General features: G+C 38.1%; 1 protein-coding gene across 1 annotated transcript in view; it reads left to right on the top strand.

The window, feature by feature from the left end:
• The first annotated feature begins 8,995 nt into the window (after positions 1-8,995).
• TIM (triosephosphate isomerase) overlaps positions 8,996-26,888 on the top strand; it is a 353,432-nt gene continuing 335,539 nt past the window's right edge. The window contains exon 1 of the mRNA XM_089404394.1: positions 8,996-9,398. Within this exon, the coding sequence (XP_089260520.1) occupies positions 9,165-9,398 (234 nt within the window). The 5' untranslated portion in view covers positions 8,996-9,164. The remainder of the gene's footprint in view (positions 9,399-26,888) is intronic.

A 26,888-nucleotide genomic window follows, 5' to 3' on the forward strand; every position in this document is an offset into this window, starting at 1 on the left:
AGACACTATGAGTTTGTAGTAGTGTCGTTTGGTTTAACCAATGCACCAATAGTGTCCATGAGCCTCATGAACTGTCTGTTTTGAAGGTATCTGGACCACTTTATGCAAGTCTTTCTGGATGATATTCTCATGTATTCAAAGAATGAAAAGGAGAATGAAAAACACTTAAGGGTTGTGTTGACATACTCAAGGGAAAATAAGTTGTCTGGAAAATTTTCAAAATTCTCTTTCTTTCAAAAGGAAATTCTTTATCTCAATCATCATTTTAAGAGAAGAGATTTCAGTTGATTTGGAAAAGATAAAGGCCATAATGGATTGGTTGATGTCGAAAAATGCTCACGAGGTTTGTAGCTTCATGGGGTTAGTAGGTTATTATCGATTATTTGTGGAATGGTTTTTGAAGATTACAAAACCCATCACCATATTACATCACAAAGGAGTTATGTACGAATGAATAGACGAATGTAACATTGCATTCATTGAACTGAAGAGATTACTAACCAATGCATTGATCATTTGAGTGTCTAACATGGAGAAGGACTTCGCAATTTGCACAAATGCTTCGAAGCAAGGATTAGGAGTTGTGTTGATGCAAGAAGGTAGAATAATAACTTATGCATCCAGGAAATTGAACATGAAGAGCTATGCTCTACCCATACTTAGAATTAACAACAACAATGCTAACTTTGAAATTATGGAGACACTACCTTGTTAGGAGAAGTTTTGAGTTAAAAAATGATCATGAGAGCCTAAAGCATCTCTTCACTTAGAGGGATCTAAATTATAGACAGAGGAGATGGACTGAATTCATGAGTGAGTACAATTGATATTTTGTACATCAAGGGAGAGGGGAATGTGGTTGTTGATGCATTAAGTATGAGACCACAAACCTTCTCCTTAATGCTCTTGAGGGTCAATTTGAGGGAGTGTGTATAGGAAAAATTATTTGAATATAGTTGGTATATGAAGTTTACATCGTTGCTCCATAGTGGGAAGCAAATAGAACCAAAGTTTGAGGCCTATGCCCTTGAGTTAGATGGACTAATGATACTTCAAGGGAGAATGTACATCCCTGGGGAAGGGAGTATGAAGAACCATCCTTGAGGAGTCACATAATGCACTATATTATGCACATCTTGGCATGAAGAAGATGTATGTAAACATGAATAAACTCTTCTTTTGGGAAGTCATGAAGTGTGACATGGTCTAGTTTGTCGCCAAGTGTCTTGAATGTCAGCAAGTGAAGGTTGATCATCACTGCCCAAAAGGACTCCTACAACAACATGATGTCCCTATGTCTAAACGAGAGGTCGTTTTTATGGATTTCATCGTGGGTTTCCCACTCACATTACAAAGGCACGATGAAATCTTGGTTGTAGTTGATAACTGAAAAATCCCATTTCATTCTAGTGAGAGACACTTATGATGTTATCGATGTGGCACACGTGTTTATAAATGAAGTTCTCTGGCTACATGGGTTACCCACAAGGATAATCTTCAATAGAGACTCTTGCTTTACATCTATGTTTTGATAAGTCTACAATTGTTGTTGGGGACTTGGTTGAACTTGAGCACTACATATCATCTGAAAACAAATGCGCATACTAAAATAGAAAATCAAGTTATGGAAAACATGTTTAAAATGCATGTTATGGATAATTAAACTCAGTGGGAAAGGTACCTACCACTGGTAGATTTCGCCTATAATAACAATTACCACAGTTTGATTAAGATGCCTCCTTATCAAGCTTTTTATGGGAGGCCATGCAAGACATCATTAAGTTGGGAAAGAGTAATAACAGGGCCAAAATTGGTCCAAAAAATGGAGGAACAAGTAAGGCAAATTCGCTAAAGGTTAAAGGAAGCACATGATAAACATAAGAGTTGTGCTAATGCACATAGGACCGATCAAAGTTATGAAGTGGGAGACCATGTTTTTATTCATATACAACCCCAAAAAAACACTATTAGGTTTGGGAAAGGGATGAAGTTGTCACCTCGATTTATAGGCCCTTTTAGGATCAAAGAGAAAAATGGACCAATTGCATATCATCTTTTACTGCCACCCCACTTGCATAAAACTCATGATGTTTTTTCTGTATCTATTATACGACATTATGTTTATGATGAATATCACAAACTTGAATAGTGAGAATTGTAGGCCTTGGATGTGGAAACCATTATGATTGAATCGTTACACATATTGGACCATCGGTCAAGGTCCAACGGGACAAGAATACCCCGAGGTTTGTGAACAAGGAGGATGCAAAGACTATACGTTGTGACTGCCCCTCATTTTTTTACCACTTATGATGCCCATTTTTACGTAGATGGATACCTATGTTGAGGCCCTATTTATATTTACATCATGTTTTGTTTGTGAACACTATTTAATATTGATGTGTTTCAGTTGGATAAATGAACTTATTTATATAAAACACTTGATGGATTATGTTTCTATTAATTGATGTATCCGATGTATGACTTATCTGATGTGTGATAAGACTTATCAAAGCTATGATTTACTTCCAACATGCTAACGTTAAAATAATAATTGGGTATGTGGATATCAGACCTAATAACACGATGATTGTGATAATATATGTGTGTGCATGTGTGTGTGTGTGCGTGCTTTGTTGTTATGTATATGCTTGAATGAGAATTAACCTGTAGATTGGAAGGGTCTACGTTGTAGCCAAAGATCCATGTTAGTGATTGGTGGATGTCAAGACAACCAATGAGGAATGGTACGATGTACATTGTTCTATAATATTTTGTATCTACTCAATGTGCACTATTACGACATGGGGTAAGGTGCAAATTGTAGGTGACATGACTGTATGGTTGAATCATTTGATGCTAAACATCCAAACCAGTGTTGCAATGTTGTCAATGTTAGGGTGTTGACCCTAGTTCTTTGAGGAGGGGTGGAGGCATTTCCCACCATGTAACATCAAAGTCTAGAACCATGTGAGGTTAATGATAGACACACTCCCCTAAATGCGTGATGATGATTGCTAGTTTCCTGTTGGGGAAGTTAGGTTGATATAGTCAACACTTCCACCATCTTGTTTTTATGAGTGGTTAAATCAGTATAGTTGATGACATTGTATATTGTGGCAGAGGATGGATAGGATGGGAGTGGAAGTAGGTTAGGGAGGATGTGAGGCGATAGGTTAGTTGGGGACTCTAGATGGGAGGTGATATCCTCATTTGATTTACTTACTATGACTATTACATCTCCTCCTTGTTTTGTCATACTGCTTCTTGACCACTTGTATGCTCATGACTCGAACTTTGAGACAAAGTTTTCTGAAGGAGGGGTGTATGTGGTACACACATCCTGATCTTATTAGCTTATATTAAGTTATTAACCTACTTGCTAAATGATTTACTTCTATGACTGGCTCTTATAAGTACTAATAATATACGTATGAGGTATGTGTGTGCTAGCTACATACCCACACCTCACACGAATACGCCAATATCTTGTAGCCTATTAGGCTATATAATTAATTAATGATTAAGTTTGATTAGTAAATAAGCTAAAATTAACCTTAAGCTTGATTATTAATCAATCTTATGGTTAACCTTAAACTTGCTCAACAATTAAGCTTTATTAGTGTTTACTTAACCCTTTAGGCTGACTTATAATTAAATTATATTTTAACATGATTATTTGATATTTAAATTGATAGGATTCTTGTGAGTCCATAAGGTTAATTAACATAATAAAATATTAATATTTTATTGTTAATATATTATTGTCATTATTATTTTATTATTTATCCCTTTGAGGCCTTGACATGGTAGTTTCCTTTAATTAATTCGAGGATAAGGGAAAAGTGGGAGGGGCTCAAGGAGAGGCATGGGGGGAGAGTTGCTGACATAAGAAGAGTGGGTGGTATTTTCGTTTTTTTTTTGGGGGAGGCATAAGTGCGGAAGAGAGTTGGGAGGTCATGGGTTTTTCTTTTGGTTTTTGTCATGCATTAAGAAGTGGGAGAGGGAGAACCAAGAGAAGGGATGGAATTAGGATAGGGAGAACTTGGATTTGGAAAATGGAGTTTATAGTTGGGAGTGTCTTGGATTGAGAACTCAGACACACTACGATTGTGGCAGGGCTTGGGCTCAGAGGGATAGGGAACATGTGGAGGTTCCTTGGGCTAGGAAGTTGGTATGCTTTCCTAGTTGGCATAATGGCATATTCAGTTGGGTGATCCCAACATGAGCACCAAAATTGATTGATCGTAGAGAGGTGTTTTCTTATTAATTGTTATTATAAAAATTCTACTTAATTTTCATAATCAAGATTCTTCTCAATTGTCATTGTAAAATTGTTTGAATTGCATTATTACTAAAATTGAAAATGAAAGGAAATTGAAAATGAAAGCAAAGAAACAATAATAATCACAGTAAATATGTTGTTGTTGTTGTTGTTTTTGTTTTTGCTTTTGTTTTTTGCTTCTTTTTTGTTGTTGAAGTAATTCTTTATACAAACTTAAGACCTCCTTGAGAAGGCGGCCTTACATCCTTAGATCCAATGACCAACTTGAGGTCAAATGTTGGTTTTCAGGTGCCTTGACATAGTTTTTAAACAACCGAGAACATATCGAGGAACAATAATATACATATAACATTAAAGTAAATTTAAATAATAATAATTCATATTCGCAACCATGGTCTCTCTCTCTCTCTCTCTCTCTCTCTATATATATATATATATATATATATCAAAATCCATTCTACCATATGAATTAAAATAATGATTTGTATTTTTTATAACAAGAACAGAGAATAACTATTATATTAAAAGACACTAAGCTACAACATTAGTTTAAATACATGATTTACATAAGAAAGTTGAAACTAATGGACATGGTGGAAATGGAGTGTATATCAAAGACCATATATCGAACTTTGACCTTGAAGACTTTGAACAAAATGCTACAATATCTACATTATTCCACTTATACTCACCAATAATGACCTAACAAAAAACAAAATTTACAAAGCATCCACCCCTTTTGCTCCTATTAAGAAAGGGGGGCATACCACTTTTTCCCCTACCACCAAAGTTCACCTCGATTTATCCTTTACTCTAAATTAGCCATGTGATTAGCCTTGGAGTTGTTTGACCTAAGAACATGGAGAAATTTCTTTTCGGGGATAAACTGACACAACTGATAAGTCTGCTTGAAAATATGACTTAACTTTGTATCTAAGAAAGAGATTCTGAATATAATTGGTGAATTATATTAAAGGAACCACAAAAAATAATCACATCCTAAATTACCAAATTCACAAGTTGCCTCAAACCCTGATATAAGGCATAAGCTTCAACAACATTGTTGGAAGTGTGACCTAAAATCCTAAGCATACCTATGTTCTTCTTGATTCTCAAGGAAAAAAACCACCCCCCCTTCTACCACCCCTTAATTATTCATATTCATAACTATTATATTTCAAAAATTTAATTTCATAACTATTATATTCATTTTTTTGTAAGTTACTAGTTATATTGATTATTCATAAATATTCTCTATTTAGAACCATTCAAGCCTTTATTTTAGCCATGGTTTTCCACTTAGAAAACCAAACTGTGAAAGAGAAGGATCTTAGTCCAAAAAAAAGACAATAATTTTGTACTATTCTCTCCATACCATAAGCAAAAAATATAACTCTTGTACTATGATTAACATTGTATTTACAACAAAAAATACAATTGTTCATAACATAGAAGCTACACAACTATGTATGGAGAACATAAATGAAAAGCATTGAAAAGATAAGCAAAAGGAGCTAACAACTATGTATGGAGAACATAAATGAAAAGCGTTGAAAAGATAAGCAAAAGGAGCTAACAACTATGTATGGAGAACATAAATGAAAAGCGTTGAAAAGATAAGCAAAAGGAGCTAAGGATGCCCATGTAGCTGCATGAATATCGAGTAGAAGTGGAGATGTCTATGAGGGTTGTCGGAGTGCCTGGGGAGGTAGGCCCTATACCCATGAGATGAATGCTTTCAATGCTAAGTACGTGTGCTCCATGGATTGATCCCAATGCTCAGTGATAATGTCATTGAGTTGCAGTAAAATCTCTTGGGGAACCTCGTGTTTTTCCCAACACCTGAGCTTTTATGTGCCAGTAGAGCTCGACCAAGCAGATATATCGATTTTGTCGACCACGAGTATGGCCCAGGTTTGGGATCCACTCAGTAGTTGACGTCAAAATCTTTGCATCGACGAACTCATTTAGCTCCTCCATGGCTAATGCAAAGGCTTTGTTTAAATGTATCTAAGAAGACTCCAAAGTGAGGGCATGGAAGTGTAGGGTAGATGAGAAGGCTCTACGTCAAATGCAGACTTTGCTAGCTTCTCGATTCAGGGAGCCTTTGTGGCTTCACATGTGCTTGTGGGGCATGTTGTGGTGTGGTGAGTGAGTGAGGTGATTAATAGAGGTGTAATGCTGAGATAGAGACCCCCAAAAAGCAAGAAAGCAATGCGAGGGGAGGATACTAAAGTCATAGAGTTGCGATTGTATGGATTCAGCGGGAGGTGAATGGGAGTGTGACCAAGGAGGAATGCATGGATTAGTGCAATTTGCAAAGGAAACATCAATGCGTAAATGAGAATGGGACCAATTCCTATTCAAGAATTTGAGTAGATAAAATTAGAGAATAAGAAGGTTCTAAAGAAAAATGGAAATATAAGCTTGAACTATGGAATTGAAAGACCTTTTACAATTAGAAACACAATGGAGGAATACCTAATTACGGGTGTTAAATAACCAACAAATTCCAACGTATTCGTTGCAGTTGAGCCGTAAATCTCCTTGTAAAATCTTAGTGATGGATTGCTATTGGAATTCCAATTACTCTTCGTTGGAGTTGAGAAATGTTGGACACTAGTAGAAGGTGGTGAGTTTGTCGCTCATTCTAGTAGCAGAGGTAGTAGGGGTTTTGGAGGAGCTTGTATTTAGGGGAGAGCCAAGCTCCACAACCACAAATGAAACAATAGGATGTTAGCGAGAGCGAAGGATGCAGAGGAAATTCCACTGGCAAAGGCTTCCAAGAACTAGAGCATGAAAACTAGAACAATGTTGGGAGGCTGGTCAACCGTGGGAGGCGTCATAAAATTGCATGTAGGGATGTGAGATAAAGAAACATCTAGGCTCTCAAATTGAATGAAGGGATGGGATGTTGATGGTGCCATCCCATCACCACCCGCCTCGCTTGTGTGCACCTTAATAGGGGAATAACTATTATATTTTATCACTTTTTTTTACTAGGTAATGTAGGTCTTGAGATGACTCGCATAATTTCTGGCTTGCGTAGTCGCAACCTAGAGGCATCTAAGCCATGAAAATCACTTGAGGATTGCATCTGATCTCGCACCAACCCTTAGCATGGCTAGATTAATTCTCACAGAGTTTTGAATTAGTGACCTTTTCACCATAGAGTGCCTTAACAAAACATCGTATCATTGCTTGCTCTATGCCTCATGGGCTTATATTTCATAACGATTAATATAAATATGCAAGTGGGGTAGACTTCAATTCTCTCCACCAATGAAAAGATAAAAAATAAAATTTGAATATATCACATAAATAAAAATTTCATTATCTAATATTTTATACTAACAAATATATATCATCACTAAAAGATAAAAAACAAAATTTTAATATATCACAAAGATAAAATATTTATTTATCTAATATTTTATATTAACAAATATATAAATATTTATAATTAAAATATATATAATACACAATATCCACTCTAAAATATTTATTTATCTAATATTTTATATTAACATATATATAAATATTTATAATTAAAATATAAATAATACAAAATATCCACTCTAAAATTATTTCTGTTTGGCTAAGAGCTAGTCTTCCTTAGATCTAAAAAAAAATAGGTTAATCAGAAGCATATGACATCAGTGAGAGCTTATCCCCTTAGGAACCACCAAGACTCATTCCACATCAGTGAGAGCTTATCCCCTTAGGAACCACCAAGACTCATTCCAGATGGCGTGATTTTCCACCAACGATTCATTCCAATGGCGTGGTTTCCCTTGAATAAGGATGATGAGCCAACCTGAACCAAATATGACTATCCACATTGCTAGTTAGACAACTGAGTTATGATAAACTTTTCCCATTGTAAAAAAAAAAATACTTAATATTCAATAATTCTAATGGCCTGATTTCCCTTGGATAAGGATGATGAGCCAACCTGAACCAAGACAACTGAGTTATGATCATCATAACTTTTCCCATTGTAAAAAAAATACAAAATATTCAATAATTCCAATGGGGTGGTTTCTCTTGAATAAGGATGATGATATGACAATCCTCACTGCTGGTTAGACAACTGAGTTATGATAAACTTTTCCCATTGTAAAAAAAATTAAAAAAATGCAATGATTAATAGAATAGTCTTTTTAAAAATTTTTTCGTTTTATTTTCGGATTTAATTTGTCTAGAATCAAATAGAGATTCATTGAAATCACAAGTTTAATAAGTAAACTCTTCATAATCAAAATCTATAATATGTAGTAAAAAACCAATTTAAACACCACAAATAAAGATTTAACTACAATTTTTTTGACTACTCAAAAAAGTCAGACTTAAAACTACTCTGTATTAATTATATAATTCCAAAAAAATCACATTTAATGATACTCCGTAATTAATTATATAATTCCAAAAAAATCACATTTAATTAAAATAATAACAACGAGATAAATTCATGTTTTGATCAACCGACAAAATCATTTCATCCAAATCAAAATTATTGTGGTTATTATGCTTGTAAATTCTCTAAAGATATTTACTTCAAAAACACTTTCAACATGTATGTTGATGGATGAAATAAATACGTGGCAGTGATGAGTCCGCCTCCGCATTATCCTCGCTAATCAGGTCCTAACACACCAACCGGTGGGTCGGGAGCCCACATCAATACCTATATTTATTTTCTAAGACTTCCTCACTTCTCCGTCAACACCAGCCAGGAGTAGTTAAGAGTGCCCGCCTGAAAAGTTTTATTAAAACCCCTCCTGGTTTCCTAAGTTGCATTAAAACACTTCTGGGTTTTCTAATTTGCATCAAAACCCTAGTAGAAGTGGGAGGAAGCCAGTCGGTGACGATTTGAATAATGGCGGCCATGGCAATCAGCTCCAGCTCTGCGACAGTCCACATTGGTTGCAGGAAGTCTGTTTTCGTCTCCAACGCATCGTCGTCGGTTCGATCTGAGTTGGCTGGATTGCGGCGCCTGGATTCCGTGTTTAATAAGGGTACCAGACATTGCTTATTTGCCCAAGTTCAGAGGAATGCTCAAGCCGTTGGCAATGGCTGTCGCGGAGTTGTCACTATGGCGGGTACTGGGAAGGTCAGTCTGTCAGATCTGAAACTGTTGACGCCTTTCATAGCTTCGCTTTGGATCGATTCGTATATTTGCTCATTTTTAGTTACACAGAACTAAGAGGGCTTTTGGTATTTATGTAAGGCCGTCTTTATATATTTTCTGTTCAAGTATATTGTTGTCATGTTTGAAACGGCTACTAGTTAGAGTAACTATATGTGAAGCCGTTAACGAAATTTTCTCTTTGGTCTAATTAATCTTATGGTCAACTATCGATTAAAATAATCCCGTGTGAAACTGTTGGTTACTTACGTAAAACTAAATCTTAATCGAACAAGCAGTGGGAGAAGGCCCTCACTGATAGGTTATTCAAGAGTATCTTTACTGGACTTGTGATTTCATCTGACTGGGTTCTCTGTTACGCCAGTGTCTCAAATCCTCTGTTTCAGTAAATTGTTTGTAACGACATCCGCAATAATCGTTGTCAGAGCACAGTTGTGCTAAGATCCATTCTTCACCACTTAGCCAATATAGCCATATTTCTCTTTGAAATGAAGATTCACTAATTCATCCTCTCGTAAGGTGGAAAGGAGGAAGAAAGGGTTGCGTGTGGAGATGGAATTGCGCCACAAGTGGAAGTATCAGGGGACTGCGTGGAAGGATATCAAGTACGAGTGCCTTTAGCTTGTGGGGAAGAGATGGTAGAAGAGAGGGATGCCAATAAGAGCTAGGAATAGGGGGGGCTCTTTGCACTTGCACTTGGCCTTGCATGAACTACCTATTTGCAAAATGATGAGAGTCCATTCCATCTTACAACCTTCATTAAAGTTGTCTTCCAGCTCGTCTCTCAGATTGTGTTCTCAGCTTTCAGGATTGGGGATTGGAGCCACTTGGTTTTATCATTGATCTTGAGTCATGGTCACTTGTTTTGGTACCCTGGCCACCTATAATGGTAGGCTACTAGGAAGGATGGTAGGGTTGGGTTACTATAGTGTCATTGGATGCAGATCATGGAATGTGCCAGGGGAAATCATACAATTAAAAGGCATTAATTACTTAGGGGATGGTTATCGTGTACTCAGAAAAAGGTGCCTTCAGCTGCGACTCTTGGTCAGACTTTACCACCCTCAGTTCTCAGCAATAGTCAAGAAAAAGGTGACCTCAAGGTTAAGGTTTGGAGAAAAAGAGGTTAGGCTGCTAGTAATGGAATTGCTGAAGCGTCACTCCTTCGATTTTGGAGACATGATAAAGAGTGGGGACACAATACTTGAAAATTGTAGACATATTGTCAAAGCCCTTATCGCATTTGCAATGGAAGAGAGAGGAACTTAGCGCACATGAATTCTCCAATGGTTACTTGAGTTGGATCCCTTGCTCTTACAACATGGACTGTTGTAATTTTATTGGATGGATTTAATATGTTGATTAGCTAACTTACGAAAAAGAAGGTTCTCCATTTCAAAATGAATGCATTCCCAACTTTTTATAGTATGGAACTATTTTGCCCGAAGTGGCCAAAGTTTTCATATAAAGTATGTATATTGCTTTGATCAGACTGACTGGCCAAACGATGTGGCATAGCTCGCACAACACGTATTTGGGAATGACCAAAAACCACATATGGTTATAGTATGACAGGAATATCGTAATATAGTGAGTTACCGACATGAGTGATTGGGTGAGTAACTCTGGATTTACAGGGAAGCAAGTACGAGGGACCTACTAGTGTTTGTAGTAGGAGCTAATGCACAGACATGGTGGGGGGGTAGTCTCCATTGTTCAACTTCATTTAAGTTATTGAATTTTGCATGGCGACCCCATGCCCTGATCATTGGTGTAAAGCATGAAGCTACCTTGCACTTGTGCAAGTAATATGATATCAAGCATATGCAAGACAAAGAAAATGAAAGGATTTAATATGTTGATTAGCTAACTTGCGAAAAAGAAGGTTCTCCATTTCAAAATGAACGCATTCGCAACTTTCTATAGTATGAAAGTATTTTGCTTGAAAGGGCCTAATTTTTACATATATCTCCTTTGTTTTGGATTTTAATCCAAGTTACAAAGTTAAGTTATTGATCTTTGATCCTTGTTGCACATTACATTTTATACATGGGCTTACTATCATGTCCAATGAGGGGGTTTCTAATTGAGATAAAGGCTTCAACATGAAATGTAAATATAATAACATGGAAAATTTTATGGTTATTTTTTTAATTTGAGAAGCAAAAATTAGAATCTGAATAATGGTGGAAAAACTTCCCTTGCACAAACAAATAGATGATTTTAATTTTAATAGTGGCAACTAAGATGACCATTAAATGTTTGCTTGTTTAAATTACCAAAAATTTGTGTAAACCAAAAATGACCAAAAAATGACTAAGATGACCAAAAATGTTTGCTAGTCAAGGTTCCTCAAGAGTCCATACTCTTTTGCAATCTCAACATTGAATATGTTTGTCAAATTGTATCAACTTGACTAAAAGAGTTTATCCATACGTTCGAGGATTGATAGAGGGAGAGAAAGGTATTTGAACTTGCAACCTATATTCTCACCCTCGTGGGGGAGGAAGTAGTCCCTCCTTACACCATAGTTTTTGGAATGAATTCCAGAGAAAATAATCGCAAACCAGGCAACCATGTGCAACCAAAAATTAATTAGTATATCTCAGCCATGACTAAGGAACAAGGAGGAAGGGAAGGAAATGAAGTAAGCCCAAGAAATTAGTGGGGCAAAATACTAGGAAACTCAAATTTGGGGAGACATGGACCTAAAATTGTGTTTGAAGGGCTTCTTCAATTTTATCTTTAACAATGTTGAAGACAGGGAAAAGATATTCTAGGGAGGACCTTATTTCCTCAATTTTGTAGGGATCTACATGAAGCCTTGGGTTGAAACATTCAACTGTAACAAAGAAAATTTCACCTCAGCCCTTGTTTGGCTACACCTATACTCGTTGTCGCAGGAATTTTGGGAACTAGACATTCTAGAGGGCATAGGAAATGCCATCGGCTCAGTTTTTAAGCTCCCAGACACAATTAGATTTGGCCGATACACATTGTATGTCAAAATGTATATATTTGGACTTAATTGAGGCTTTGCGAGCCAACATCAATATCTGCTATCACGACTTGTATGGGTTACAACCCATGGACCATGAGTAAATTCCTTTTCACTATTGAAAATGCCATGAATATAGACATTTATTCAAAGAATGCCCTTAGAATCATACAATGAAAGCAACTTACAGTAGCAAGGAGATGAGGTAGGATTTACAAAGGTGACTAATAAAAGAAAAGCAACAAAAAGAGGAAATGCAAACCCATCTTTCTACAGGGACCCAAAAAAAAACAGATTCTCGACAGTTCAAATAGAGGAAGAAATGTAGAAAGATCAGGAACAAGAACAAGCAGATACAATAAATCAAGGGTTGGAAGTAGAGAACACCAATAGAAAAGAATAAGGTGAGAATCAACAAATGCAACCCATATAAAAAAGCATTGAGGAAGACATGGTGATGATCAAAGAAGAGCAGGAAGAATCAGAGAATGAAGATCTAGAAGACCCAAAACTAAGAAATGTGAATCTCCAACAAATAGCTCAAGAATGGAGAACGAAAGACCTAATCAGTATTCCAAAAGAACAGGTGCAGTTGATAGAAAGGGTTTACTTCAAACAACAAAAGAAAGCAAGCAAACAACCCTCAGGTAACAACTTAAAGCCCAATCATTCTTCTTCCTAAAATAAATAAGAGCAATATAAGTAAGGAACATTTGAAAGGAGTTAGGGAAAGGGAAAAAAGGGGGTAGAAAAACTAACCAACAATTAATCAAGGAAATCAAATTAGGCCAATGTTGGAGAGATTCTGGCCCTTCAAACCACAATACTAATGAAAATCACGCCATGTAACATAAGGGGTCTCAATGGAAACTCTAAGTAGAGGCTCTTTAAAAACAAAATAAAAAATGAAATTCTTGACATCGTCATGATGTGAGAAAACCAAGTGTTCATCTAATTCTTTAAAAAACATATTTATATCAATTTGGAAAATTTTCAAATTGTAGACAACGATGTTATAGGAGCCTAAGGAGGTAGTGCAATGTTATGGAATCCAGAGAGATTAACTCTAGAAAACCAATTGTTCATCAAATTCGTTAAAAATCGTATCTATAACAATTTGGAAAAATTGTCAAATTGTAGCCAACGATGCTATAGGAGCCTAAGGAGGTATTGCAATGTTATGGAATCCAGAGAGCTTAACTCTAGAAAATTTCTTGTCCACCCAACATACTATCATAGCTTAGTTAAAATTATTAGGGTTTCCCACGAAAGATTATATCACTAATGTTTATGGCCCCAATTTTGCCAGAGAGAAAAAACCCTTCCTAGACAACCTACAAAATCTTGAAAGGATTGTTAATGATCGTCATTGGATCATTGGAGGTGATTTCAACTTGATCAAATCTTTGCAATTTTGGATTTTTTAAAAAACTAGTAATTGTTTCATAATTTTGTAAGTGTAAAAGTAGAAATACAAACAACTGATGCACTTGAAATTCAAATTGCAAATACACAATTTTCTAACTTGGCTTGCACAACAGAAAATAAATAAATCAGAAGACAAACACATCTCACACAAGACATACCCAGGAAACCTCAACTATGGGGAAAACCTGCAACTTTGTGTGTCTTCTATATATATATATATTTTGGTCCAGAAAAATTATAGCAAGGGAGGACTTCCCTTTCACCATAGGAAAACAATTGAATAACTGTGACACAATTTGGTCTCTCTTTCATACGCACTTGATATGTCATATAACTATGTAGATTTAGCTATCTGCAAACACGTGTGAATAATACAAATGCGCAAGATTTTCTTTTTGTGCATCTGTGCAAATTGAACGCTGAGTTAAGGTTTCTGAGCTTGAGGCAATTTGACCCTCGCTCAATCTCCTTCTCTTGGATGTTGAATCATTGCGATCCATTGAACCCTAGTCTTTTCTTCTTGCTGATCTAACACACTGTTCGTGCTTGGCTGACTTGCCACTTGCTCTATCTCCTCTTATAATTTTGACCCAAACCCTAAAGCAATTTTCAACGGCTGAAATTAGATTTTGATGAAGGGATGAGATTAAATCACAAGTTATCTTAGGAATTTTTAATTTTTTGTAAGTCCAACTTTAAGTAGTTAAAAAATCAGTATTTTGCTAGAGTAGCTGTCTTGTGGGTCCCTCTACTAGCCTTAACACATAGGCAAGCAAAACCCTTACTGCTTTACTCCAATCAACACTCCTTCTTAAAGAGGAAGGTGTTCTACACTACACCCAACTTCTATTTGAGGTAAACAAATTTGGTTCCTAGCAAAGCCTTGGTCAGGACGTTTGTTGTCTGCTCCTCTGTTGGTACATACTAGAGTGTAACTAAACCTCTCTGAACAATATCCTTGATGTGATGATAACGTATGTCCTGATGTGCTTTGAGCGATCGTGAAACATGTTGGGAATCACGATTGCCGTTAGGCCAAAACGTGCAGGTGTTAGTCAACTATCCCATCGCTAGAGATAAGGATCCATGAGAGGCGGTTAGTCCATGTCACGAAACACACAGGGAGCGTTGGTTTATCCAATGTCCAACAAAACATTGGATTCTCAGAGAGCTTGATGCAACTTTGATTGTCACTATGGATCCGGTGGACTCCAACTCTATCCCAAACAAGCCCACGAGAAGCTTCCTCAACCAAATAGCTTTTCCCCAACCAAATAGCTTTGCACCTTGCCAAATTGGCAGCCATACATGCGGCCTCGACTGAGCTCAATGCAATTGGTCTTTGCTTTTGGGTGAACCAAGAAACAAATACTGATCCAACATTGAATGTGCATCTCGATGTACTCTTCATGTTTGTGGAGCTCCTTGCCCAATCTGCATCAGTGAAGCCCTCAAGCCTCATCTCATCAATCTACCTATACCACAATCCAAACTCTACTTTTCCTCTGAGATATCTCAATACATGCTTGGCAACAACCCAATGCGCTCTGGTGGGTCAACCATAAACTGACTCAAAGAGTTAATTGTAAAGCATATGTTTGGTTGTGTGCTTTCCAAATACATCAACAACCCAATCAATTACTGGTAAAGTGAGGGATCCACTTGCTCCGATCTGGATACATGCACCTTCCTCCAATTTGTGACTAGAGGCGTGGTCATGGGTTTGCAATCTTGCATGTGAAACCTCCTTGGAGTCTTCAGGGCATACTTGCCTTGCCCCAAGAAGATCTTGCCATCACCTCCAACGTAAGGAAATATTGCATTAGCCCTAAATCTTTCATCTCAAACTCGCCTGCAAGATGTCTCTTACACTCCTGGATGAGCTTATTTGCGCCTGTCAAAATCATATGGACGCATACTTCTTTACCATAAATCTCTCTAGACCTGTTGAGTGGCTGCTTCTTGGTAACTGGAAGGCTCGACATAAAAAACTCTGTCATAAGTGCCATATTCTTGTGTGCCTCTCTGACCATCTTCTTTATTAAACTGAAGTACTAGGAGCACCAACTTGCTCCTATGCCTCTTGGATCAACTGATATGCCCATCTTGTTCTCCTTCTCCTTGTGTTGCGACTCACTGCCTGAGTGGGCTCCATTCTCTCCTTCACCTACGTGTCCCTCTCATCCTCATATTGCTCGGCCTACCCATCAACTCGTACACCTGTAGTCTAAGGTGCTGGTCGAGCCTCTTGCTTGGGAGCTTGCTGCTCCTCCTGTACTATATCTTGCTCACGTTTTGAGGACTTACACAAAGCCCTTCCCTCCTCAAACATACATCTCTCTTGATGTTGATTTTCTTGCGTGCTAGTATATAAACTGTACGCTTCTGATGTCTCACTGTAGCCTATGAATATGCCCTTCTTTGCTGTGGGTTCCAAGTTCCATCTTCTTCCTTTTCTCCTCTGGTACATGGTAGTACACAAGGCTGTTGAATCTCCATAAATGTGATACATCTAATATCTTCCTTGTAAATGCCTCATTTGGTGTAACTCGCCCCAACACTTTGTGAGGACTTCAGTTCTACAAGAAAACTACTATATTGCATGCCTCAAGCCTAAAGGAACTTGGGTAGCCCCTGGTCATGCAACATGGCTTTGGGCGCTCCAACTATGGCCCTGTTCTTGTGCTCTACCACTCTGTTTTGCTGAGGATTATATGGTGTACTCAACTCCCTCTTGATGCCCTCCTTGGCACACAACTCCTTAAATGTGTTTGAGGTTTTCTCCCCACTATTATCAAACCTTATGCCTTGATTTTCTTGCCAGTTTGGTTCTCAACCAAGGCCTTCAACTTTAGAAACTTCAAAAAGACTTCATCATTCTTTTTCATGAAAAATATCCAGGTCTTTCTCGAGTGATCATCTATGAAGGTGACATAATACTTGTACCCACTCAGGGATACTATATAGAAAGGATCACAAACATTTGAATGAACAAGGTCCAAGATACCCGTAGCCATGTTATATTTGATAGGAAAATAGTTTTTAACACACTTGCCAAGTGTGCAACCCTTGCACACCTCATGCTGATCCATGTTGCACTGTGGTAGCCTTGTTGCTATCTCCTTAAGAATCTTTAGTGCACTATGGTGCAGATGCCCCATGCGTTTATGCCACAATTTCCCAAGGTCGTTGCCTAAGTAACTGCCCCCTTTGCTGGTCAATGTTGCGACTATCTCAAATTGCAATTTGTACAGGCTCTTGTGCTTAACCCTAATATGCTTAGCCACCTTGGAGTTTGAGGGTTTTATAAAAACCCTACCCTCTTTGAAGGTCACCTCGTACCCCTTATCCTTTAATGCCGAAATTGAAACGAGATTCTTCTTGAGCCCATGTACTTAAAGGACATCTCTAATATACAGAGGGTTTCTAGACTCCCTCTCAAATCAAATTGTACCAATGCCTTCGATCTAGTACATGCCATCATTTCCCATCTCTATGTTGAACTACATGTCCCTTTCTGATAGTTTGTTGAAACATTTCTTGTTTCCCATCATATGATAGAATGCATCGCTGTCCACTTACCACAAACTGGCAGCCACTAAGCTTGCCATGCTAGCAATGAGTGAAAACTTCTCATAATGAGAAGAGTACTCATCTATTTTGTGGAGGCTCTTACTTAGTCCTTCTTGAACCCTATGTTCTTGTTAGGGCATTTAGTAGCATAATGCCCAAAACTGGTGGCACGAAAACCATTTGATCTTACTGAGATCCTTTTTCTTCTTCTTTCCCTTGGAGCTCAACTCTTCTCCAACACTGCTCTTCTTACCCTTGGATTTTTGCTCCCTTTGCTGGTTAGAGCAAATTTTTCTTCATCTTCCACGGCCTTAACACGCAACCCAACTCGTCTAAGGATCTCCTCTTGGACATAGTCTCCCCATAATCGGTCTCAATCTGGAAGCTTTTCTTTGGCTCAAATCCCATTTGTGAAGGCTTGCCATGGCTTAGTGAAAACCAACAGAGCAAAATTTACCAAATCTCTATTTGGAATTGTCTCAACCACACCAGCCAACTCTTCCCTCACTTTGGTAAACTCGGTGAGGTAAGACACTATGGAATCTGACTTGGACAATTTAATATTTCTGAGCTTGTCCTTCAATAGCAATTTTCAGGTCTCGCTCAAACTTTGATAGAGACCCATAAGTGCTATCCACATGGATTTAACTGTCTTCTTCTAGTCAGGTGAGGAATATTGTGGTCTTTGATTCCTACCAAGATGACTCTCCTTGGCTAGGCTTTCTTCTTGTTATGCTGAGCTAATTGCTGAGGGTCAATAGGTGCAACTGGGACATTATTAACAAATCCTTGTTAATTTGGCAGCTTAGTGACAAATTCCATTCATGGGACTAGATTCCTGTTTTTGTGAGGACCAATTTCGACTTTTGAAGCACTTGATTTGGACAAGGGAAAGTGTATTTTTGAATTGAAGCCCACATGTGCACAAAAGGACAGGGCGACTCAAAAGAGGAATTGGACACCCTTAGATGGTTTTAAATACAAGTCGAGTGACCCTCATTTGGACATCTTCATGATCATTCTTCTTTCTTTGGTTTGGCTTGCACAGGTTTGAGGTGGTTCATAGAGATTGGTTCGTACAGGTTTGAAATTGCAGGGTTTCGAAGCTCACACGTGAGATCTAGGGTTTTGGTTTCTAGCTGCAGGGATGACACAAGCATTTTTCAATTACAATCGCAGGCACATATGCCCATGAGTGTGGTTGGAGGGTTTTAGCCACACACGCATACACTCTTTGCCTGCGGTTAGAAACAAGCATTTGATTTTTCAGGCTTCTGAATCAGGGTTTTGATTATTAGCATTGTTGGGTTCATCTCTTGGATGTTGATTAGTTGATTTTGCTGGATAGTTTTGTGGTTGAAGATATGGATCATTGTATTGTCTCTTTGCTCAACATTTTGACAATCTAATAAGAAGAAGAATTTGAGAGGGTTTTCCCCATAGTGGGTTTTGCCTTGGTCTCCGACCAATCCTAGTGTCTCTATGTGTGAATGCTTTTCTTCTATTGTTCCTTTATGTTCCACTGCATTGATGATAATATTGTTCTTTATATATAATTGCATATGTTGTTGAATAATGTTGTAAAACTAAATAATGTTATAATGTTGTGGAGTGAATTTAATATGTAAATGAAAAAATGCAATTATTTAAAGCAAAGAACAATATAGCCCTAAGAGAAATTTAACATTGTACCAGAGTTAGGCTGAAGAAAAGTCATTGAAGATCACCCCTAAGAAGACACCTTTGATGGAAACAAGAGAAGATGAATGAGACCTAAAAGAATGCTAGGGTTTGAAGGAAATCTTGGGAAATCTGGTTATTAGGGTTTGATCGATTATTGTGAGGTTAGGGTTTGGAAGAAACCCTGGATTATGACAAATATTTGAGATATTCAATTTAGAAATCCTAGCATGATTAGTGTGAAGATGTTCTAGCACTTGTGATAGACTCAATATAGCACTAGTGGTATCTTGTCGTTTGATTGCAAAATGGGATGGTTGTGATCCTTGCTTGGTAAGTGGTGTCTTGCTTATTGCTCGACATAGGTTGGAAGATGTATACTCCCCTATGAGATGACTTGGGGTGAGAGTGTCCCACAGGACCTTCCCCACTGTCATATACATGAGGTTAGAGTGTCCCATAGGAGCTTCCTCATTGTCAATGGATTTTGGGTTGAGCCTGAGCTCCCTGATGTGGTTGTAGGTTGAGATGTGCTCCATGTATTTAAGCTATTTGATGTTTCCTGGGTTGTAGCATTGAGCTCCCCGCTAGCAGATGATTTTGGGTGGTATCTTGGACTGCCCTCCGATGTCAAATTCTTCTTCTAGATTCGAGAATGTTCAACATATGAGCTGAGATAAACAAGAGATAAGCAAGGATAAGCAGAGATGAGCCGACATGAGCAATGACGACATTTGATGACGAGAAACTTGAGATAGGATATGATTTGATGACAAGATACTTGCGATGGTTACATGATGCAGTTGGAATTTCTCTCTAGCTGAGAGGGAGTGTTAATTTGGCAGCTTAGTAACAAATTCCAATAATGGGACGAGATTTCTCTTTTTGAGAGGACCAATTTTGAATTTTGAAGTACTTGATTTGGGCAGGGGAAGGTGTATTTTTGAATTGAAGCCCACATGTGCACAAAATGACAGGTCGACCCAAAAGAGAAATTGGACACCCTCGGATGGCTATAAATACAAGTCAAGTGACCCTCATTTGGACATCATCATTATCATTCTTCTTTCTTTTGTTTGGCTCACACATGTCCGAGGTGGTTCGCAAAGATTGGTTTGAAATTGTAGGGTCTGAAGCTTGCACGCGAGATCTAGGGTTTTGGTTTCCAATCGCAGGGATGACATGCATTTTTTGGTTACAACTGCAGGCACACAGGCTCATGAGTGCGGTTGGAGGGTTTTAGTCGCACACACATACACTTTGTTCGTGCGGTTGAAAACTAAGATTTGATTTTTCAGTTGACCACGAAATTCAACAGTTGATTGTAGACAGTGACAATTGATCGACAATTGACTGTAGATAGTGGCAGTTGACCTGATGAATGGGGCAACTTCGTATCAAGCATCTATGGTCATTATGTAAAATTGAAGAAACCAAGTTTAAAGCAAAGAGTGATGTTGGACCAAGCGATCGAGTTCAAGCATTTGTTGCCATGGCTAGGAGAAAAGGAAATTTTGGAAAATTTGGTCCTTAAAAAAGAAGAAGATCGATATGTCAAAGATCTAATGCTATGGCTGTCAAGAATATGGGCATTTCAAGAGATTGTCTGAAACTCAAGAAGGACAACAAGAAAAGGAAAGAAAGAAATTAAGCCCATGTCACCGAAGATGTGGAAGGATCTGAGAAAAAGAAATCAAAGGAGGAGGAAGTGAAAGATCTCTACTATGATTAAGATGACCTCCTTCACTTGGATATTTTCAGTTTTGTAAAGATCACTATCATGGTAGAAAACATTACAAGTATGATAGGATGCATCATATTGGACACATACCTTCACTTGGATATTTTCAGTTTTGTAAAGATAACTATCATGGTAGAAAACATTACAAGTATGATAGGATGCATCATATTGGACACATACAATTGAAGCAAAAAGTTTGAAAGGATAGCTGAAGTAGAAGTCTACATGGATGTAGCAGTCATCATAGAAAGGAAGTAGCTCTTGGAAAATGTTAGTAGTATATATGGTTAAAAGAAAGTCATCTAGCATGATAGAATATAGAAAGAAACCATCATACATCATCATCATCATTAGAAAGGAGCATTTGTAGGATGAGGATAATCAAGATCCTTTGTTAGAAATTTCATTAGAAGGTTCACTTCTCTTAGAAGAAGCAAGTGTCTCACTAAGAATTCCACCTTGTATGGGATTCATTGTTTAGAAGGATGATGGTACGATGACAAAGGAATGCAACATGTCAAAATGGTTCAAGAAATTTCAAGCAAGGAAAGGAAGCTGCCAAAGGAAGTCTAGATGACCAAAAGAGACAAGAGGTATGTATATGATTGATAGGCTAATTCATGTCATCATATAGTTGTAGACAACATGAGTAAATTCTCTACCTCATGAGCATGATCAAAGAAAAATAATCCCTTTCTTTGAAAAGATGCATGAAGGCATGGTTCATGTATTGACAAGATGAAACCAACATAATATGTCTTCATATGGAATATGAGGTGGTTGGCAAAGATGAAAGAACTATGGATGGAAGTTCTTGGGGAACAATCTGTGAAGAAAGAAAGAAGAGATCATGAATGATGCAACTATAGTAACGTAAGAAAAAATAAGATATCAACATCTGATGACGAGAAGAATTGGCTATGACATCTCCATAGAGAAGGTATAAAGACCTTGATAAGGTCTGTAAAGGAAGCAAACCCTTGACATTGAAAGTCTTGGAGATATATTAGTGAATATGCAAGATGTTGATGTTGTAAGCAGCGAATGTCATGATAAAAGGCCATCATAAAAAGGTAACTTTGATTTGATGTTCATTTTGATTTTTGAACAACATCTGGTTGGGTTGAAATAGGTCTATTGAAAGAGAGTTGTAGATGTCGCTTACAACGGAGAATGGATGGAAGATCCTAAAATTATTGCTCACATTCCAAAATATAGCAACTTAGGAACACAATGAAATGTTGTTGCGGGAAATCACCGTAGAAATGGAAGAAATAGTTATGAACATGCCAAAAATAAAGCCTTAGGCCCACATGGGTCGACAATAAAATTCTTTCAAGAATGTCGAGACACCATAGGAAAATATGTCGCTCAAGTAGTGGAAGACTCCAATCAGTGAAAGATAGTACCCACAACTCTGGATGCCACTATTTTTAGCCCTCATTTCGAAGCACTCTCAACCAAATCACCTAACAGAATTTAGACCCATCTCCCTCTTCATTGTCATCTCCAAAATAATTTCCAAGTTATAGCTAATAAACTTAAGTCTCTTTTGCCCTTCATCGTTTGTCAAAAGCAATCTGGATATGTAGAAGACAAATACTTGACAAGTTTATTATTGCTTAGGAACAAATCCACTCTCTTTTTGCCAACAAAATTCCTGGCATGATCATTAAATTGGATATGTCAAAAGCATTTTACAAGCTCAATTGGCATTACTTATGTAATATGCTGAAAGGCTATGGATTTGCGAACTCCTGGGTCTCACGGGTGATTTATCTTATTTCCAAAGCCTTTTTGTCCATCCTGGTAAATGAATCACCTTCCCCCACCTTCTTTCCCTTGAGGGGTATTAGATAGGGGGACCTTCTCTCTTTTTATTTATTCCTTCTAATGGATGAAGGCCTCGACAGGTCTATTAAACTTGTTGTCTCCTCTGTCTCTCTCAAAGCCTTGTACAACAACCCCAATTGTCCACCTTCTAATCAATAGTTTGTAGATGATACCCTTCTCATGGTTCAACCTTCCATCAAAGAAGCCTTTGCTTACAAATCCATTCATTCAGACTTTGTTGATGCATCGGGAGTTGACATATATTTTTCCAAATTGCAATTTTTTTTTCAACACCTCGTTGCCTATCAAAACTTACATTTTCAAATTTCTTGGCATTTAGGGAAGTTCCCTTCCATCCAAATACTTAGGTGTCCCGCTGTTGAAAACCTACGATGAATCAAAATTTGGGATGGCCTTCTTTCAAAACTGGAAAATAAACTATCTTGTTAGGTATTTAAAGCTCTTAACCTTGCCAACTGACTAGTTCTTCTCAATTCTGTCCTTCAAGCCATTCTGTTGTATCACATTTTTTCCCTCGCTGCTCCTAAAACTATCCTTGACAAAATTTTCTCCATCCATTGGAGGGACCAAACAAAAGAAGAAATGGGCACTTGTTGCATGGAAAAAATTATGCAAATAAAAAATAGCAAGGGGTGTTGGTCTTAGAGATCCATAAATATCAAGCAAAGTTACTGGAGCAAAGACTTGGTGGAGAATCTGGAAAAGCAAATGTGCCCCTGATATTGATAACAACCAAAGGATCAAACTGCAATGACTGATAAAGGGCTCCTGTCTTTGGAACAATAAACATCTCATAAAAAACCACAATTTTTGGGAGATTTGCAGCGGTAATCTCGCACTATTCTAGGAGGACTCATGGCAACAATGACCATAATTGGAACAAAAAGAAGACATAATTGGCATCAAGGTGGAATTACAACAAGAAAACAAGGTTGAATTAAGGATTATTGGAACAACAAAATATAATAATCTTAATGGAGGCTACGGGACAAAAGAAGACAACAGGCCTTCAACAACAACCTCGAATCTTATGGAGCCCTGAATAAGGAATTGGAGCATATAAAAATTAAAAGCTTAGGTGGGAATGACGTTCTCAGGTGGGGTCAAAACCACAAAAGAGATTTTAATCTCAAAGAAGCTTACAACATATTAGCAGGTATAACAAGACATAATGAGGATAACAAATGGAGAAAACTATGCAAAGTGTAGCTTTGGCCGCAAAGTAATAATATTCATATAATTTCTATTAAATAAGAAAACGTTAACTTGGGATAGACTCCAAAAAGGAGGCTTTTATGGTCCCGTCCAATGTCACCTTTGTTGTTCAAATATAGAGAGTGAAACACTTGCTAAATGACTACCTATTTGCTTTAGAAATTTGGGATAGGGTAATGATCTTTTTCACGTAGGATGATAGAAGTAGAACCATCATATAATACACGCCGCAGGATTGGAGATCCATGCCTTTCAAGAATGCAATAATAAACAAAGCCTGGTAGCTTTTCCCGGGCTTCATAGTCTAGGAAATTTGGAAGGAACACAATCAAAGAATTTTCGAAGACACTAAACAACATTTGAATTGGGTTTGGCAAAAAACCATTTCATCTCCTTGTGGAGCACTTGGGAATGCGAATCTGCTGAAGCATCCATCCTCAAATGTTAAATTTAGGTATGTTCTATGCTTAGAGCAATTTATTTCAATTTTCATAGTTAGCTCAATATTTTTTCCAGATTAGCAATCACATCAATGTTAAAGTAAACTGCAGATAGAACATAAACATAAATCGCAGAAGACATGCCAAGACAAGAGGACACAAGATGTGGCACTAGCTAGGGACAAACCCCAATGTGGGGAACCCTTGATCAATTCTTCTTATATGTTCTTCAATAGTTCAGCAGAGAGAGAGAGAGAGAGAGAGAGAGAGAGAGAGAGAGAGATAGTACATTTACAACATAAGTCAATACTTCGACTTTCTAGATAATATAATCGATCATCTCTACATGAGATCAATTGAAGACATTCTGCTTCACCTAATTCTTCAAGGTGACTCCTTCACCTATCATTGTGCTACATCTCGTCCATATGCTGCACCTCATCGTGCTGCACCATGCTGCACTCATCATCACAGTGTTGGACCTAGTGACCATGCTATGCACTTCATGTTGCTGCTCCTGTCACTGTGCTACTCCAATTACAAAGTTGCTCTTATCACGGATCTGCACCCAATGCTTCACTCATCACTGATCTGCACTCAATGATGCATCTCGCTGCTGTCTCTAATACCATGCTGCATCCAACTGCTGCATCTCACTGTTGTCTCTAATACCATGCTGCATCCAACTGCTGCATCTCACTGCTGTCTCTAATACCAAGTTGCATCCAACTGCTGTCTCTAATACCATGCTGCATCCAACTGCTGCATCTAACCACACTGTCTAACATGCTGACCACACAAGTAGTCACATCAACCTTCAGTCCTTATCCTTGTGCAACACCTAGCACAATATGCTGCTGGCTATGGCCTGCGGCCTAGCCCAACAACAAGCAAGGTTGTCATACAATACCCAACTATTACCAATGTCTATCGGTCTGCCTTATTGCTGCACAATCATGCTCATAACAAATCTCAAATGTGTCACACTGTCATCTACAACAATGTGACTTAGATCTGACTTTCCTTGCAGCCTCTAAGGGTTCCTTCCTTACAGACTTATGGACCTCTTAAACTTCATCCTTTGGCTGATAGGGTCCTCTCCAATTGTGGCCAAGATGACCTCCTTGAGGGCTGAGACTAGGGCATCATTGGCCCTACTTGGACAACGGTTTGTAGCACAAATGACAGCTGCTAGAGACCCTTTATTTCGATGGCTGTAACCTTCACCTTTCACTGCGGCTAGGGCAGATAGATGCCTCTTTGAAATTGCGGATTAGATTGAGTGTTTGGACAGTGGATGAGAAACCTTTTAGGTAGCGTATGATGGCTCTCTTTGACTGCTAGAGATCTCCTAGAACTGTGGCCAAGTCTTTCCATTATCAACAACTAGGTTAAGGCTATAGTCCTCCTAATAGGACTGTGGCTAGGGCTTGCATTTACAGCAGTTAGGGCACATAAGAACCCTCTTTAAACTGCGTCCTAGAACAGTTTGATAGGGCAGCGTTAGGGCAACGTAGAACCTTTCTTAGAGGGCTGTCCTCCATTACAGCGTTAGGCTTCTATCATACCAGCGTTAAGGCTTCTCCTTGGACTGTGTTATGAGACCTTCCTCCCTGACTGCGTGAGCCTTCTTCTTGCTGCATATGAGACTTTTCCATCAGGGCAATGTAGAGCCTTGTCCATGACAGCTTCTAGGACATCTTCTATTAGGGTAGCGTATGACCTAGAGCACGCCTTCTGGATCTCATCTTCATCAAATCCAAAACAAAATGAAGAGAGATCACAAGAGTGAGTGTGTGAAATGACTTGAAGGCCACCTCTATTTATACTAAAACGTTGAGCACAAGTGGGTTTATTTGGTTGCTGGCCGACCTTGACGAATTGTCCCATAACACTAATAAATTCATATCTCCATGAATACTTGTCAGAATCGGATGATCTTTAGATCAATCCTACACCTCTCGATGAGAGGGATCCAAGAAAAATATCCACTGCCATTAATAAGATGACCCACACAGAGTTTGGCCCTAGTTGCCAATTTTAACATCAAACAACTAGGGTTGTATTAATCAATGGTTACAAAACATCCTTTTACCAACCCTGCAACCAACCAAGGCCCAACCATTGGCAACGCCTAGCAAGTAGATTCATCAATTTAAACTTTGATGTTGCCTCTAATGGCAATCTAGGACCTGCCAGCGATGGAGGGGTGTTTAGGAATGAAAAAGGGGAAATACAACACGTGTATGCTGGACCCATTGGCCATGACACCAATAATGCAACCGGGCTTTATATTGTTGAACAAGGGATAACTTTTGCAAACTGATTAAGTATAGATAAGCTCATTACTGAAGGGGATTAAAAAATAATCATCAACATGCTTAAGAGAATCCAAAATGGCTCTAGTCCAGCCAAAGTTACAAACAATTGGAGTTTGCTAGCTAGCTTAGAGGGCATAGCAGAGCAACTAGCAAATTTCGATGCACTTGACCCCCATCATACATTGTGAAATGGCAATAATCTGG

Source organism: Pinus tabuliformis, chromosome 2_2 (genome assembly GCF_031772625.1).
Source record: "Pinus tabuliformis cultivar Carrire ecotype Pingquan chromosome 2_2, CPIR1, whole genome shotgun sequence".
Lineage (NCBI taxonomy): Eukaryota > Viridiplantae > Streptophyta > Pinopsida > Pinales > Pinaceae > Pinus > Pinus tabuliformis.